Source organism: Nicotiana tabacum, chromosome 16, assembly GCF_000715075.1.
Source record: "Nicotiana tabacum cultivar K326 chromosome 16, ASM71507v2, whole genome shotgun sequence".
Taxonomy (NCBI): domain Eukaryota; kingdom Viridiplantae; phylum Streptophyta; class Magnoliopsida; order Solanales; family Solanaceae; genus Nicotiana; species Nicotiana tabacum.
In genome coordinates, this window is record NC_134095.1 from 62109709 (window position 1) to 62125653 (window position 15945).

Consider the following 15945-nt stretch of genomic DNA (forward strand, 5'->3'; position numbering starts at 1 on the left):
TTACGTAATAAATAGGAAATTGGGTACCTTGCTCTTCTCGAACTAGTATCCCACTTACCGCTATCTCGGACACTGCAGGTATATATAAAGTTTTTTATCTACCTTCGGGGTGTGAAGCAAAGGCATGCTCAATAAATATCATTTTAATTCTTCTAAGGCCTGCTGACATTCTTGGGTCCATGTGAAGTCCTTTTTTTAGCAAGGAAAAGAACCGGTGACTCTGATCTGATAACCTCGAAATGAATAGACCCAAAGCAGCTATTCAACCTTGTAACCTTTGCACGGCCTTCACACTGTCCATAATCGTGATATCCTCGATGGCTTTGATCTTATTGGGGTTAATTTCAATGCCCCGATTCGACACCATGAAGCCGAGGAACTTACCCGAGCCGACTCTGAAGGCACATTTCTCTGGGTTAAGCTTCATGTTGTATTTTCTCAAGATTTTGAATATTTCCCGCAAATGATTCGAATGGTCCTCTGCGCGCAGGGACTTAACCAACATATCATCAATGTAAACTTCCATTTTTTTACTTATTTATTCTTCAAACATTTTGTTAACTAGGTGTTAGTATGTAGCTCCTGCAATTTTTAGCTCGAAGGGCATTACATTGTAACAATAAATCCCAAATTTAGTATTAAACAAAGTCTTTTCCTGGTCCCCTAGGTTCATCTGAATCTGATTGTACCCGGAGTAGGCGTCGAGAAATGTTAGGATCTCGTGGCCGGCCATGGCATCGATCATACGATCGATGTTGGGCAGTGGGAAAGAATCTTTTGGACATGATTTGTTCAAGTCCTTATAGTCTACACACATTCTAAGTTTGTTTCCTTTTTAGGAACTACAACTACATTGGCTAACCACTCGGGGTACTTTACCTCCCGTATAGATCCTGTTTTAAGAAGTCTGGTTACCTCGTCCTTTATGAAAGCATGTTTTACCTCGCGGAGGCCACCTTTTTTGCGTCACCGGTTTGAACCTGGGATTGGTGCTTAGCCGATGCGTGGTGATTTTCGGTGGAATAACTATCATATCTAAATAGGACCAAGCATAGCAATCCATAATAAGAAATTTAATGAATTTTTTCTTAAGTTCGGGGGTCAATCCTATTCCTAGGTATACCTTTTTCTTGGGCATGTATTCGATCAAAATGACCTGCTCCAGCTCCTCGATAGTTGATTTGGTTGCATCGGACTCTTCGGGAACGACGAAGGTTCAAAGAGTAAGGAAATGCTTATCTTCGTCTTCGATTACTTGTTGCTCTGATTCCATCGAGGCTGGAGGCGGTGATTGCTATTTGACCGCCTGTTTTCCCCCGATGCTCGATTCCCCCGAGGTAGAAGGCTTTGGTATCGGTATCGGCACCACTTCCTCAATCGCAAACATCTCATTTGCAGCATGTTGCTCTCCGTGGATTGTTTTCACTCCTTCCTCTGTTAGTAACTTTATCATCTAATGAAGAGTTAAAGGCACTGCCCTTATGTTGTGTATCCATGGTCTCTCGAGGAGCGCGTTGTACCTCATGTCACCTTCGATGACATGGAACTTTGTATCTTGTATGGTCCCGGCTATGTTTACTGGCAGGATAATCTCTCCCTTTGTTGTTTGGCTTGCCATGTTGAAGCCATTTAGGACCCGGGATGCAGGTACAATCTGATCTTGCAGGCCGAGTTGTTCCACGACCCTCAATTTGATTATGTTTGTAGAGCTACCTGGATCCACTAAAACACATTTAACTCGAATTTTATTTAAAAGTATAGATATTACCAGTGCGTTGTTATGAGTCTGAGATGTGTCTTCTGCTTTCTTGTCACATAATGATAAGACCTCGGGCATATAGCTCCGAGTCTGTTTTTCTCTGGTGATTGATACTTTGGTGCGTTTTAATGCAGGTCATTGAGGGACATCGACTCTGCAATGATCATGTGGATTACATGTTATGGTTCTTCTTGTTCATTTTTTCTTGCATCTCTCTCCCTAAAGTGATTCTTAGCCCGATCACTTAGGAATTCTCGAATGTGGCCCTCGTTGAACAAACGAGCCACTTCTTCCCTTAGCTGTCTACAATCTTCTATTCGATGACCATGTGTGCCATGATACTTGCACATCAAGTTCGGGTTTCTTTGAGAAGGATCGGTCTGTATAGTCCTAGGCCACTTGGTGTCTTTGATTCTTCCAATAGCTGAGACAATCCCCGATACATCTATACTGATGTTGTACTCTAATAATTGAGGAGCCTCTGTGGGGTCGGTATGTTTATCGAACCTGCTCTTACTCATGATTCCCCAAGAACTTTGACCTCGATCGTTTCTCCGATCGCTCCGAGGAGTGTTACGGCTCAGGCCTCTGTTTCTTCGATTGGCATATGGCTGATACCATTCTTTGTTGAATCTCAATTCCCGGTCTGTGTACCTCAGGGGATTAGCTACGAATCTGTTAGGATGAACTGAACCCGAGAGGGCTCCCAACTGGTCATCCTCGACCCTGATTTTTGACTGGTAATGATTGTGCACATCCGACCATGTGACAGCTGGATATTCGATCAAGTTCTGCTTTAATTGTCGAGATGCAATCGATCTCCTTTCATTCAAACCTTGCATGAAAGCTTGTACTGCCCAGTCATCCGAGACCGGTGGTAACTCCATTCGCTCCATCTGGAACATAGATACATTCCCTTAACATCTCATCGTTCCTTTGTTTTATCTTGAAGGTGTCCGATTTTCTCGTGGCCACCTTTATGGCCCCGACATGTGCTTTTACGAAGGCATCTGCTAACATAGCAAATGAATCAATAGAGTTAGGAGCTAAGTTGTGATACCAAATTATAGCTCCTTTTGATAGTGTTTCCCCAAACTTTTTCAACAACACTGACTCGATTTCATCATCATTCAAGTCATTTCTTTTGATCCCACAAGTGTATGAAGTAATATGCTCGTTACGGTCGGTTGTCCTGTTATATTTGCGTATATCGGGTATGCGAAACTTCTTGGGAATGGGCATTGGATCCGCACTCGGCGGGAATGATTTTTGTATGAACTTTTTGGCATTTAAACCTTTCAAGACCGGAGGTGCCCCCGATATTTGATCAACACGGGAGTTGTAAGTCTTCACCTTTTTGTTATTTTCTTCAATCTTATTTTCTCCATACTCGATCCTCTTGGCGAGCTCTTTGAGCATCCTCATAATGGTGGATTTAGTCCCGGAGTTATTTCCGTTTGACCTCTCTGGTGCTGGTTTAGCATGTCGAGTATTTTCGTGTTCAGTGACGCTCGGTGTCCTATTCTGACTTTGAAGTTGAGAGATGACGATTTGTTGAGCTTGCAGCATTTCAAATATTACTTGGAGGCTGATTCCCCAATCTCCCATTCCTCGTGCTCCTTGGCCACCAAAACGGGCTTCCCTGCATTCATTCCCTACGGGGTCTGTGCCTGAATCCGCGTTTAGAGCATTATGTGAATTGATATCAACTGGCTCCATATTTGGCACTTCCTCAGGGTTTATTGGTGGTACACCGACCCCTATATTGTTATTTTATCCAAGACCTTCGTTGTCATGAATAGGTACGTTTTGTGTGCTAGACATGTTTCAGCCTGAGAATAAAAAAATCTTGATAAGGAAAAGTGTAAAAACAACGTGTGTAATGAGAATTAGTAAAGAAATAATCACTATTATTTTTATCCTCACGGTGGACGTCAAACTGTTTACTTCGAAAATACAAGTAACAATTAAATTTGATTTGTGGTTTTAAAGTATGTGATTTAGTTCAATACCAATTAATAATCAAGAAATATGAAGCAAAGATAAAAAATACAAGTGAATCAAACCAAAGTAGCTCAGCAGCAATGACCTTGAGGTGGGATTAGAACAATAAGAACAATTAAGTAAGAAAAGTAAAGTAAGAGCAGTAAAGCTAAGGACAATTCTGATGAATAGTAACAAAAAAGTAGAGAGTATATTCTTTGCTCAATAATTAGATGATGTTACAAATGATTGGGGTCCCCTTTATATAATAGGGGAACCCTAAATAAGGTATATTTTTATTTACAGTAAGGAATATTCTAGGTACAACTGTCTAACCGCCTAGTACGGAATATTACAATTCTATTCCAGAATTTGCGCCATGATCTTAAGGACGTGGCAGGAATCTAGCTCATTCTGTTACAAATCCATAACGGTACTATTTTGGGGTCGAACATACATGGCCTTGGTGTTTCTCGTACTCCTATCTCTGGGCTTTACACTCTACCTTCGAGCTCGAGTCTAGTCCATCGGGCTCGAACTCGATCTTGCCCGGACTTGGGCTTAGGATGGACCCTCAAGCCTATAAATTGGAGGTATATGATTTTGACCGTATACAGACTTATAACTAACCATGTTACAAAATTTAGAGGGAAGTGCACAATTAGCCACTAATTAGAGATGTCTTTTAGCCATTGTTTAAAATATATTTACTCTTTAGCCAGTGCTTAATAAATTTTTAACTGCCCGGACAAAAATACCCATGTGCTAGACATGAGTGTTTTGTAAATATTAAGGACAAGGTGTCCTTAACTTCATGAATGTTGTGTAAATATTGAGGACAAAGTGTCATATATTTGCACCTTCCATTGTTAAACTTTTGAACATAATGTCCTTAACTTCATATGTGCAATGTAAATATTAAGAACATAATGTCTTTAACTTGTATTTGTACCCTTCGTTGTTAAACTTTAGGGCATCATATCCTTAACTTCATATGTGTAGTGTAAATATTAAGGATTTACACAGCACGCATGAAGAAAGGGTGAAAATATCTTTTCCTATTAATTTTAATAGAGTAATAACTATTTTGCTCAACATTAAAAATACTGAATAAAAACTAAATACCACAATAAAAAAATTGCTATCCCACGCCATTTCTGCCAAAATTTACCTTGGTGATGGAGTAATTAAGTTTCCACTTTCTTTTCTCTTTTCCAAATTTTCCCCTCATATGAATTCGCTTTAGCATCTTCCCGCCAACCACCTCCCCTCCCCCCGGCCACCCACCACACACACATAACTCACTCACGATGCTCCTATGCTTCATCTCTTTGATCATCCCAACTGCCCACCGCCTCTCAATTGTTATTAAGAATCGAAGAATATCATATTTTCAGATTCACAATTAAATACTAAATTCTTTGATCGAACCGCTTGAATTTCCACCGGAAATAATAATGGCAGAGAGTTCGAAATTCCAAACACAGATAGAAATCAAGCAACAAATGGCGGCGGCGAGATTCTCGACTGAGCTGACGGCGGAGGAACTACTGAAAGAAGAGAGAGTTCCATTCCCCTTCTTTAAGCCGTTGTCTCAGAAGGGAGCCAACACGTGGATCATTTCTCTCTTTGTGATCCTTCACTTGGGCGCTTTCATTGCTACGATGATCGTTAATGACTGCTGGGAGAATTCACATGGCGATTGTGCCCTTAAACCTCTTCGTCGTTTCTCTTTTCAGCCCCTCTCCGAGAATCCACTGCTCGGCCCATCAGCTTCTGCGTCAGTTCCCTTTTTCTTTTTCATAATCGTTTTTATTTCTCCTATTTTATTGAATATTGTTAAATTCCTATTCGCTTAATTAGTCAGTTTTTTAGGATTTACTGTTTTCTTAGGCATATCATGGATTTAAGCCTGTGAATTTGAAAATTAGACTTCTTAATGGAATTTGAGAAGGTTTTTTTTTTTATTTATTTTTTATATATATATAGGAGAAGAGTTGCTATCAGATTTGATTTTGGTATACTTGTACATCTACATTGTTGCGGTTATGATGTTTATTGAGATCTATATCTTAACTCAAAATTTTGAAAAAGAAATGTGCTTATGATGAGCTGTTATTTTGACGGGCAGTGGCGGAGGTTCAAAAAAAATTTTTGGTAGCTAGTGGGAATTGAACATATGATCTTATGAAGGTTTTGAACCCCCTGACCACTAAACTACACTTTTGGGTTGTGTTAAGGGGGTTCAAAACTTAATATATAGAGGTAAAAAACATTTTTTGCCTTATATATACAGTGTAATTTTTCGGCGAAGGGGACCTCCTTCCGCCGCCCTAAATCCGCCCCTGTTGACGGGTTTTATTGCAAGACAGTATGTATTCTGTTAAAGAGATTGCTAAATCTCTGTAGTAGCGTTAAGAATGCAGCTCGTGATGTGTACTTAGGCGCACGTCACGAGTTCAAACTTTGTGGCACACAAAAACCTGGTATTTAAGTAGAAAAGGGTAGAAGGGCGGGCAGATTATCCATTGAGTTTAGAACTGTGCGCTAGCTGCCCTCGGGACCTGTTGGTTATCCAAAAAAAAAATGTTAAGAGATTGCCAAATCTTAAATTCTTAGACAGAGTGGTTAGCTAGTACTTCTGACTGGGTAAAGTAGCTTTATGTGGATTGATCCTTGTCTCCTTCTGAAAAGTTAGTTTATAGCAGAAATTGGTGCTATACTCCTGAGAAAATTGTAGTTGGGGATGTCAATCTTATATGTTCTTATACATTCAACTGATATCAGCATTCTCAAGAACGGATATACCATTTAATTGCACGAAGTACATGAACACTTGCCATATCTACAGATATAATGTAATGAACGGTTTCTAAAATATTTCTTGGTTCTTCATGGAACCTCTAGCTTCTGCTTGTTGCAGTTTTTCAGGCTTTATAATCAATTAATCATGTTACAAGTTCAATAATATATGGATCTCTAAACTCTCAAAAAAAATTGAATGTTTCCTGATTTTATACCTGCCCTGAAACTACTTTATTCTTGATGTTATTAACTAAGGCATCTTATTCTCTATGTCAATGTTAACATGTCATTGTTTCAACTGTGCATTATAGAAGGCCCTCTCTCTTGCACCTGTTATTATGTTGAGGAAGTTTTGCTGTAAGTAATACGTATACAATCTTTTTCTAATGTAGGTTGGATGAAATTGGAGCGCTTAGGAAGACTTTGTTGACTAATAATCATCAACTCTGGCGTATCTTCTCAAGCCCATGGTTGCATGCAGGGCTTTTCCATCTGATCATCAACTTGTCATCTGTAATCTTCGTGGGGATTCACTTGGAGCAAGAATTTGGACCACGTAAGAATTTCTTTAATGTGTATCCATTCAGCAAGAAAGTAGTTTTATTGGATCTTTTATTGGATGCTCCGATTTCTGCAGTAAGAATTGGAGTTATATACATACTCTCAGCGATTACTGGTAGTCTAGTTGCTGCACTTTTCATTCAGGATCGTCCATCAGTTTCTTCCTCTGGTGCATTGGTTGGATTGCTTGGTACACTGCTCTCTAGCGTCATCAGGAATTGGAAACTTTATACCAATAAGGTCCTGAAATCTTTTAGCTATTGTTCCTCTCATTCTCAGCTGTCATGTGAAATAGAATGTCATTTCCCCACTTCTGATTGCAGTTTGCAGGGCTAGTGGCTACTATGACAATCCTGATGACAACTCTTGTCCTTGGACTGATACCTTACATCAATAATTTTGCTAATATTGGAGGATTCATGTCAGGATTCCTTCTAGGGTTTGTGCTCTTGTTCAGACCTCAACAAGAGAAACTAGCTTGTAATAAGGGAGGTATATTTGAGTTTGATGCCAAGCACATTGTCAAGCGTAGGAAAACTTTGGACAAGCCTGTTCAGAGGGGTGTTGTCCTTGTTATCTTTGCTCTTCTGTGAGTTTCTATCTCTGTAATGTTGCTTGTATGGTTTTACTCTTGCATCCATTTTCACAGTAAACTAGTTCCTAGGCTAGTTATAATTGTCTAAGATAATTGGCTTTGACTTGCTGTCACTCCAAATACAGGCTTGCTGGAATTATAATAGCAGTTCTGCATAGAGTTGATGCAAACAAGTACTGTAGCTGGTGTCACTACCTTGATTGCGTTCCATCCAAATGGTGGAGCTGCACTGACAAGGCATTTCATTGTGAGGTATCCTGTTATTGCTTGATCCTATTATGACAAGGGAATTTCGGTGTAAGATATTAGTAGTCGTAGTTAGGTTGTTTATTAACTAAGAAAGATTCTTGGTTCTTCACTTTGAAAGACTGCTCCCTCCATACCCACTACCAATAGCATGATTATTGGTCTAAACATTGGTGTGATGCTTTGAAGAGGGTTGTAAGCCTGCTATTTTGCTAGAAGAAAGTGAGTTTTGAGCAACTATAGGACAACCAATTATTATCTTACATTTCAGTCAGTGGCCCTTACTTAATACATCTTGTTGTTGGCCTCTTTTCTTTACTCTTCGTAATCGTTATTTTTTGACCGGCAAACAGGAAACTCGTCTTTCCTAGTAGTCATAATCCTCAAATTTGGATACACTTGGTCTTCGTTTGCAATTTAAAAGAAGACATTTACCTGTGGTGACTAATTCTTGCTTTGCATACTGCAGAAGATGGTCAACTCGGAACATCTGACCTTGAGTTGTCCAAATACTGGTAGATTCAGAGTTTTTCCCTTCACTGACATTTCAGAGGCAAGGTTTCAGGATGTATGCAATTTGATATGTTCCTAGCAGGTAATGGTTGATTTGTTTGCCTACATAGCAGATCAGCATCTGGTATATACTGTGCTTCAGAGTCCTTAATCAAGTTCTCGTACATAACATTCGCATCAAACATGTTGCTGTGATGGTTTTAGCTGTTGAAATGTGGGTATAACCTTGTTCCTCTGGCTTTTAAAGCTACGTCTGTGTCTTTCCTTTTATGATTTGCATGGATCCAATCATCCAAATTTACAGTTTCAACTAGGTAAACGTTCTCTGTTCTGTTCCTTTGACAGATTTAAGTCTAAGTTCACGTCAAGCAATCATGGTGCCGATAATAAGTAGTCAATCTTCCTTTGACATGTGTACTGGGAAACCTGAGAATGTTCATTTTGTTACAACGTCTATGCTACAATACAAGTCCTTAGATCTTAATGATCTTTAATATAAGGGACTCTTAAGTCTCCAAAAAGGATTTAATTAGAAAAAGTTGACACGACCTAATCCAAATTCTAAATAGCTTCTTTCGCATTTCTCCTTCCTCTTTTCCTTCGTTCCTCTTGACTCTTCCTTCCACTTAAAAGGGTTTGTCTTGAAAGGGCAGTAAGGAAGAGAATACAACAACTACTACGCATCAATTGCAGACAAGTTAGTATAATGGTATGTATCTTCACTTCTCCATTTAAGCTCAGATCATGTTAGCAACATATCAAATAAACTAATAATCGGAAAAGGGTTAAAAATGCCCCTAAACTATTGGAGAACCCTTCATCCATCTATTGGGCTAAAAATACCCCTTCATCTACCTTTTTGATTCGCTAATGCTCTTTGACCGTTAGGTCAATGGTGAATTAAAAATAATAATCATTTAGATCCACGTGGCAACTTCTTATTGGTCGAATTAAAACATCTAAGCTATTAGAAAGACCCACCTATATCTACCCGTTTTTCGAACTAACCCGCCCCAAACACTAACCCGACCCGAATAAAAAGTTCACCTATAAAAAAAATATTATTACTTTAGCTAAAATTCTTAATATGTTATCAACACGATGTCTAACCAATTGAGTTACATATGTCTATAAATTTTTACTGTATCAGTCAAGGTTTGTTCAAGCCTTTCACAAAGTCAATGCTAACACCGAACAACTCAACTTTTATGTCCACTCGACAGCGTTCTGGTTTGTTTTCAAACTCTTGCTACTCATATGTTATTATGTTTATGGAAAAAAAAAAAAGAATGATTTATTGAAGTTTCTGGGGGTGGATTACAACATAATACCACGAAAAAAAAAGTGCATGAAGCATTTGAACCATATTTTCCCATAAAAAAATATACTATAGCATATTCATGTTGTAGGAATAACTTTCTTTTTCTGCTTTGTTCTTTTCCTGATTTTTGTGGTCAAATATGTGACGTGTTGGATTAAGAATAAGTTAGAGATAATTTAAGTCTTTACTAATGGAAGAAACAAGGGGAGGAACTCTACAGCTACTGGTAAAGAATTGGTTCTTGCTGGGCCAGGAAACTTAGTTCAGGTCCCAAACTAGTATATATCATTGGAGGTGAAGATGATCAAGAGGTTAGAGTGACAGAGGGCACAACAATGACAAAATCGAATGTGGAAGGAGATAAAAATTTCAAGCTTCAATGTTACAGATGTTGCTACCAAGGAGAATATTGATAAGGCCAGTCTGAATGGTAATGACATTAACCACACAAAGATTTATACAGTAAACGACAATGGCGCCAAAGATGTTCCTGAAATTTCCAGACCGAGTAAAGCTTCTTTTGGCAAGCAAGTTAGAAACAAGGGTTCTACTGAAGATTGTGATTACTAGTCACGCATATCAAAAGATTCCACCATAAACCTTTAATTATGGAGCTCAAAGTAATAATATCTTTTTTTTCAGTTGAACTTTTTATTCGGGTCGGGTTGGTGTTTGAAGCGGGTTAGTCTGAAAAATGGGTAGATATGGTTGGGTCTTTCTAATATGTGTTACATGCTTTAATTTCGACCAATAAGAAAGTGGAATTTAAATGATTATTATTTTTAATTCGTCATTGACCTAACGGTCAAAGGGCATAAGTGAACCAAAAAGATAGATAGATGGGTATTTTTAGCTCAATAGATGGATGAAGGTTATTTTTAAACTTTTTCCAATAGTTTAGGGGCATTTTTAATCCTTTTCCGTAATAATAAACTACTAATAATAATAATAATATTAAAGTAATTGAACAAGACTAAAATCAATTTCCAACGGAGTAATAGATATACGGAGTTCTCCCTCATTTCAAAGAATAAAATAGCGTAATGAACCAGCTAGAATTATTTTCTTGTCTACTAAAATAAATATGTGTTGATTTTCCAATAAAAGCGCCCATGGCCTAATGGATAAGGCGCTTGACTTCTAATCAAGCGATTGTGGGTTCGAGTCCCACTGGGCGTGTTTGTTTTTTCTAGATTTTTCTTTTTGAATTTAGTAATATTTGCTATGTTACTCTTTTCTCTCGGTGAACGATAAAGCTCATGGGTGAAAACACGAAGATAAAGCTCTTGGGGATTACATAAATTATATCATTTATACTTGAATTGCCAAGAAGCTAATCTTAAGTTAAATTACCGATTTTATGGTTTAAACTTTATTGGTCGTGTGTCGTCCAAATAATACATGTCACTGCTTACAAATTTGTTTTTTTTTAAATAGGTAATTTTCAATGGAGTATTAGGGTGGTAGGTTAGGAGGTAGTTGAGTCTTGTCTTATAATATCTTTGTGAGACTAGTTTGGTAGGGACACTATTTTGCTTTTGCCTTACTTTGCTTGCCTTGCTTTGTATCATTCTTCTTGATTTCTGTTTCTATTTGTCATATTTGTTTCATATTATCCTGGTGGTGTTACTAATATTGTCTTCTTTTGTCTTCTGTGTTCTTGAGCCGAGGGTCTTTCGGAAACAGCCTCTCTACTCCTTCGGGGTAGGGGTGAAATCTGCGTACACACTATCCTCCCCAGACCCCACTAGTGGGATTTCACTGGGTCGTCGTTGTTGTTGTTGTTGTAATTATGAAGTAAATATTAAAACACACTAAGTTAGCATTATCATTTGTAGAACCTCTTCCGAATGATGCAACAAAAATACTTTTGACCAACTTATCTTTTGTATATTCTATCAGTTGCTGCAATCATCTACTATCAGTTGTAGGATGAATGATTTTTTATTTTTTCACTTAATAGTTTATAACAGGTACAGTGAAACCAATTAAATAAATTGTAAATTAACTATTGATGTTTCCTATAATGAGAGCATGGAAAAAGCATAATAATATTATCTAGTTTGATCATGGCGCTGAGCGGTAACTCCTCATATATTATTCTTGGATGATCATGTGTTTGATCTCAACTCTCACGAAGAGTAGAAATATCTTGGTTTATTTGAAAAACTTCTCTTGATTTCTCTTTTTTGTTTCATTAATTCGAGAGCTAAAGTAATGTATCTCTCAAATGGAGGATGATATAAATCTCCTTGGGATATATTTAAAACCCAAAAAGCATTGTGTAGTACTTGACCTTAAGGAAAAACTTCTCTTAGAATTGTTAAGTGGGCGTTGTGGACATAAGAATAGTAAAATTTCAAAAATAAAATAAAATATTTGAAGTGAAAATGATATTTGAAAATAGAGTTATGTTTGGACATGAATATAATTTTGGATTGTTTTTGAAGTTTTGTGACTGATTTGAGTGAAAATTTTGAAAAACAGCTTTTTAGAGTTTTTTAAATTTTTGAAAAATTCCAAAATGTATCTTCAAGTGAAAATTGAAAATTTTATGACCAAACGCCGATTTCGAAAAAAGTAAAAAAAAATTAAAAAAAAAAGTAAAAAATTTCTTATGTCCAAACGGGTAAGATCCCTGAAATTTGAGATTCCTTAAAGGGATGTCCGACCTCAAATTACTACTCCCTCCGTTTCATATTAAATGAGGTACTTTCCTTTTTAGTCTGTTCCAAAACAAATTACACATTTCTAAATTTGGAAATAATTCAACTTTAAGCTCTTTCATTTTATCCATTTACCCTTAATGAGAAGCTTTTAAAGCCACACAAATGTCATGGCCCCACAATCTTTTTACCCCTTAAACTTTTAAGACTACAAGTTTCAAAAGTCTTTTTTTTTCTTAAACTCCGTGCCGAATCAAACTACCTCATATAATATGAAACGGATGGAGTATTATATAGAAAGGAGAGTTGGGTAGGACGAACAGGGTAGGACAAATATAGGTACAATAGTTGTTTTAATTCAGAAGCGGATCTAGGATTTTCGGAGGATGGGTTCACCATTACTTTTTTAAAAAAAAAATAAACAAAAGAGTTGGTTGGGGATTTGATCCCCTGGCCCTTAAGGCTATAGGAAATAAGAGACCAAAACCAATGAACCACTTCAACTCTTTTGGCCATGGGTTCCATCAAATATATATACCTATTTTTGCCAAATTATGTATATCGTTAATACTTTAACCCGATGACCACGGGTTCACGTGAACCATATTTTATATGCCTCTGTTTTAATTGTTTCTCATGGGCAGTTTTGTATTTACACTCGAAATTCAGCCCTTTTAATTTTCTCATTTTCCTGACACATTTTTGGTCTTTATATCTTTGTGGGACACCTGTCTTATACTTCCCCTACCATTAACCATGTTCCTTCCATTTCTCGATCATCTGCCGGTAAAATTCATCCTCCATCAATGTTTTACGGCTATTCTAGAAATTTTTGTGCCTTTGACTCTTCAGTTAATTAGTCACATGTGAAGATAACGGCGAAGATAACATGTAAGAGAGAAAGTAATTCTCCATCTTGAACAACTATTTTTCTGTCTTACTCATCTTGTGCATTTTATTTTTCTTGCTCCTGCTTTTGGCTTACATTCTGAACTCATTTCAAAATTACTATTCCCATTAGTATGTGATAGTTGAATACTTCTTAGTTTTCCTCGGGTTTTCTTAATGGGCATGCCAGGTTAGTTCTATTTTTAGAGAATGATAATTTTACAATTTTCATAATGCCTCTGAAATTCTCTTAACATTTTCCTTAAATATTCTCAGTACAACATGTATAATTATGAATATTTAACTTCAATATATCTGGTATTTCCGTTTTCTTCATGCTTTCTTAGTATATTTTGTACATGCATGTGGTTAGTCCAAACTCTTCTATGGAAGCACGCAGGCAGGAATGAAACTTTAATGAAAAGGGATTGATATGGCAAAGGTATTTGACTATATGCGTAAAAGTACTTTTCTCCATTCCTTTTTCTAGGTATTCTATAATTTAATCTATCATCCAACAGCCAAAGATGCATCACTTACTTCCACTAGACAAAATTATTAACAATATATTGTGCAACATATACCATTTTGTCTATTGCAATATTGCTACTGTTGAATATATTTAAATAAACATTATTCAAACTGGCGTGAAGTTCTTTATCACGGCTATCACTTTGCTGCTTTGCAAGTATTCATGGTTGAATTCATTAGTCGTTGCACCTTTGTTCTATTTAAAACCCCCCTTAAAGGGCTTCATTATAGCTATATTGGCTCGAACGGAAGGGAAACGACATTACTTGATGATATTCCTTTCATATTAATATGTCAAAATAATATTGTGCTTGAACAAAATCCATTTATATTCCTCTGGAATTTTGGTGAGTACAAGTTTTTAGCTATTTTGAAGTTTAAAATGGAAAGTTGGCTTAATGTTGAAAAAACAATTACAAATGAATTATAATTCTATCTTTGCATCTTGAAAAAAAGTTAATTTACATTATCTTCACCTGCACATCTGTGGTCCAACATCCCTTTTGCATGGATCCCATACAACAAGCTCATTAATCATAGCTAAAAATGAGCTTTGACATCATATCATTTCTGGAGATGACACTAATTAAGCAATTACTCAGGTACATTATTTTTTAGAGTGATAAAATTTTTCAACAATACTCAAGGGGCCATAAAAGATAATAGATATTGCATTGACAATACTATATTAGTTTGAAAAGAAGACCTTATCTTAGAGGTAATTAGCGTCCTAAAAAAGATAGGCGTCTCAGATATGGCAAAATAGATTCTCCATCAAAAATGATTTGTAGTTTAAGGAACTTATGACCATGCATATCTATTAAATTTCTTATGCATATTTCTGTCTTGTCTATTGTTTATGTGTTTGAAAAAATTCTTGAACGACCAAACTTATCAGTTGTGTTAGCTTTTGTAAATTGGAGCAACCTAACTTCCTCTGCAATACAAGTTTGCAGCATTTGCATCATGAAGCAAGACTTAGGAAAAGGAAAAGCTGTCGTGCACCTAAGCTGTCCTGATGAATGTCATTTTTATGGTGATATCAACAACTACTAATTAAGTGCAGCGCAGTTTTTTTAAATGAAATTAATTAACCAAAAGTACACCACAACTAATATTTTCCCTAGGCCATAGGTAAATCATTATGTATTTATGATATGGGATCTTATAGGGAGTTGAGCAATTAAGAGATATGTTACTAAGGTGTTTTTGTATAGGAAAAGAAGAAAAATGGAATTTAGTCACCTAAAATGTATGTTTGTTGCCTCATATTTCTAATGTGGGATGGTTTGTTCTTACAATTTTATGATTTATGATTATTAATATGCAGGTTGTACTGGTAGAATGGAACAAAGACTTGCGATCAACTAAATTACACCATCGACTAAAGAATAGACTTGTAAAATTCAGCCCGTGGACGAATTCCGACCGAAAGAAAGCAGGGATCAGCGAGTTCGTTTTCAGACAATAATTGTTCAAGATGAAAACGTAAGTGAGGCTACAACTATAAATGGAATAAATAGTTGCGAATAGTGTGTGCCTGTGTTTGTCAAGACAATTGAAACTACTTTTGGATATTGTAGCGGCATGTTGATGTTGTACATTAACATCTTATAACTATAATGCATGTACATTTGTGAAAGTTTACAATGTTTATCGCATGGCTTTTCCCGCCGATGTCTACTCTTCCTATATTGTTGCAAATATAAGTCTTTTTGCTTGGCTGAATTGTTTATTATCGAACATCAGTAAATACTTAAAAAATTATGTTACGGTAAAATACTTGGTACATACTACGTTATTGAGCCGATCGAGGCTATGCACGGGCAACTACCCGGTATACTATATTGGAAATGCAGGTTAACACAGGTGAAGCAGTCAACTCTTTGTCGACGTCTCTGCTTGCTGCTGTAGGAAATTCGTCATTAAAAAAGAATTCTGCAGCAATTGGAAACTACTCATACTAATAATCGCGGCTTCAACTTTACGTTTATCCTTTAGTTTTGCATTTTTAGTCCATTTCTCTTGAATGTGGCTACCTTTTAACCTTAAATCCATTTGTCATCTAATATCTCAA

The 15945-nt window shown here is 36.8% G+C and overlaps 1 protein-coding gene and 1 non-coding gene across 2 annotated transcripts; both read left to right on the forward strand.

Moving 5' to 3' along the window:
- Positions 1–4835: 4835 nt before the first annotated feature.
- Positions 4836–10502, forward strand: LOC107786108 (inactive RHOMBOID-like protein 8). Its single transcript, XM_016607545.2, has 6 exons — positions 4836–5522; positions 6940–7103; positions 7185–7348; positions 7432–7697; positions 7829–7955; positions 8419–10502. Exons 1-6 carry the CDS (start codon positions 5200–5202, stop codon positions 8539–8541), a joined length of 1167 nt encoding a protein of 388 aa, XP_016463031.1. The 5' UTR covers positions 4836–5199; the 3' UTR covers positions 8542–10502.
- A 387-nt stretch (positions 10503–10889) lies between these two features.
- Positions 10890–10962, forward strand: TRNAR-UCU (transfer RNA arginine (anticodon UCU)). The gene has a single exon. It is a non-coding gene; the product is annotated as a tRNA-Arg (tRNA).
- The last annotated feature ends 4983 nt before the right edge of the window (positions 10963–15945 follow it).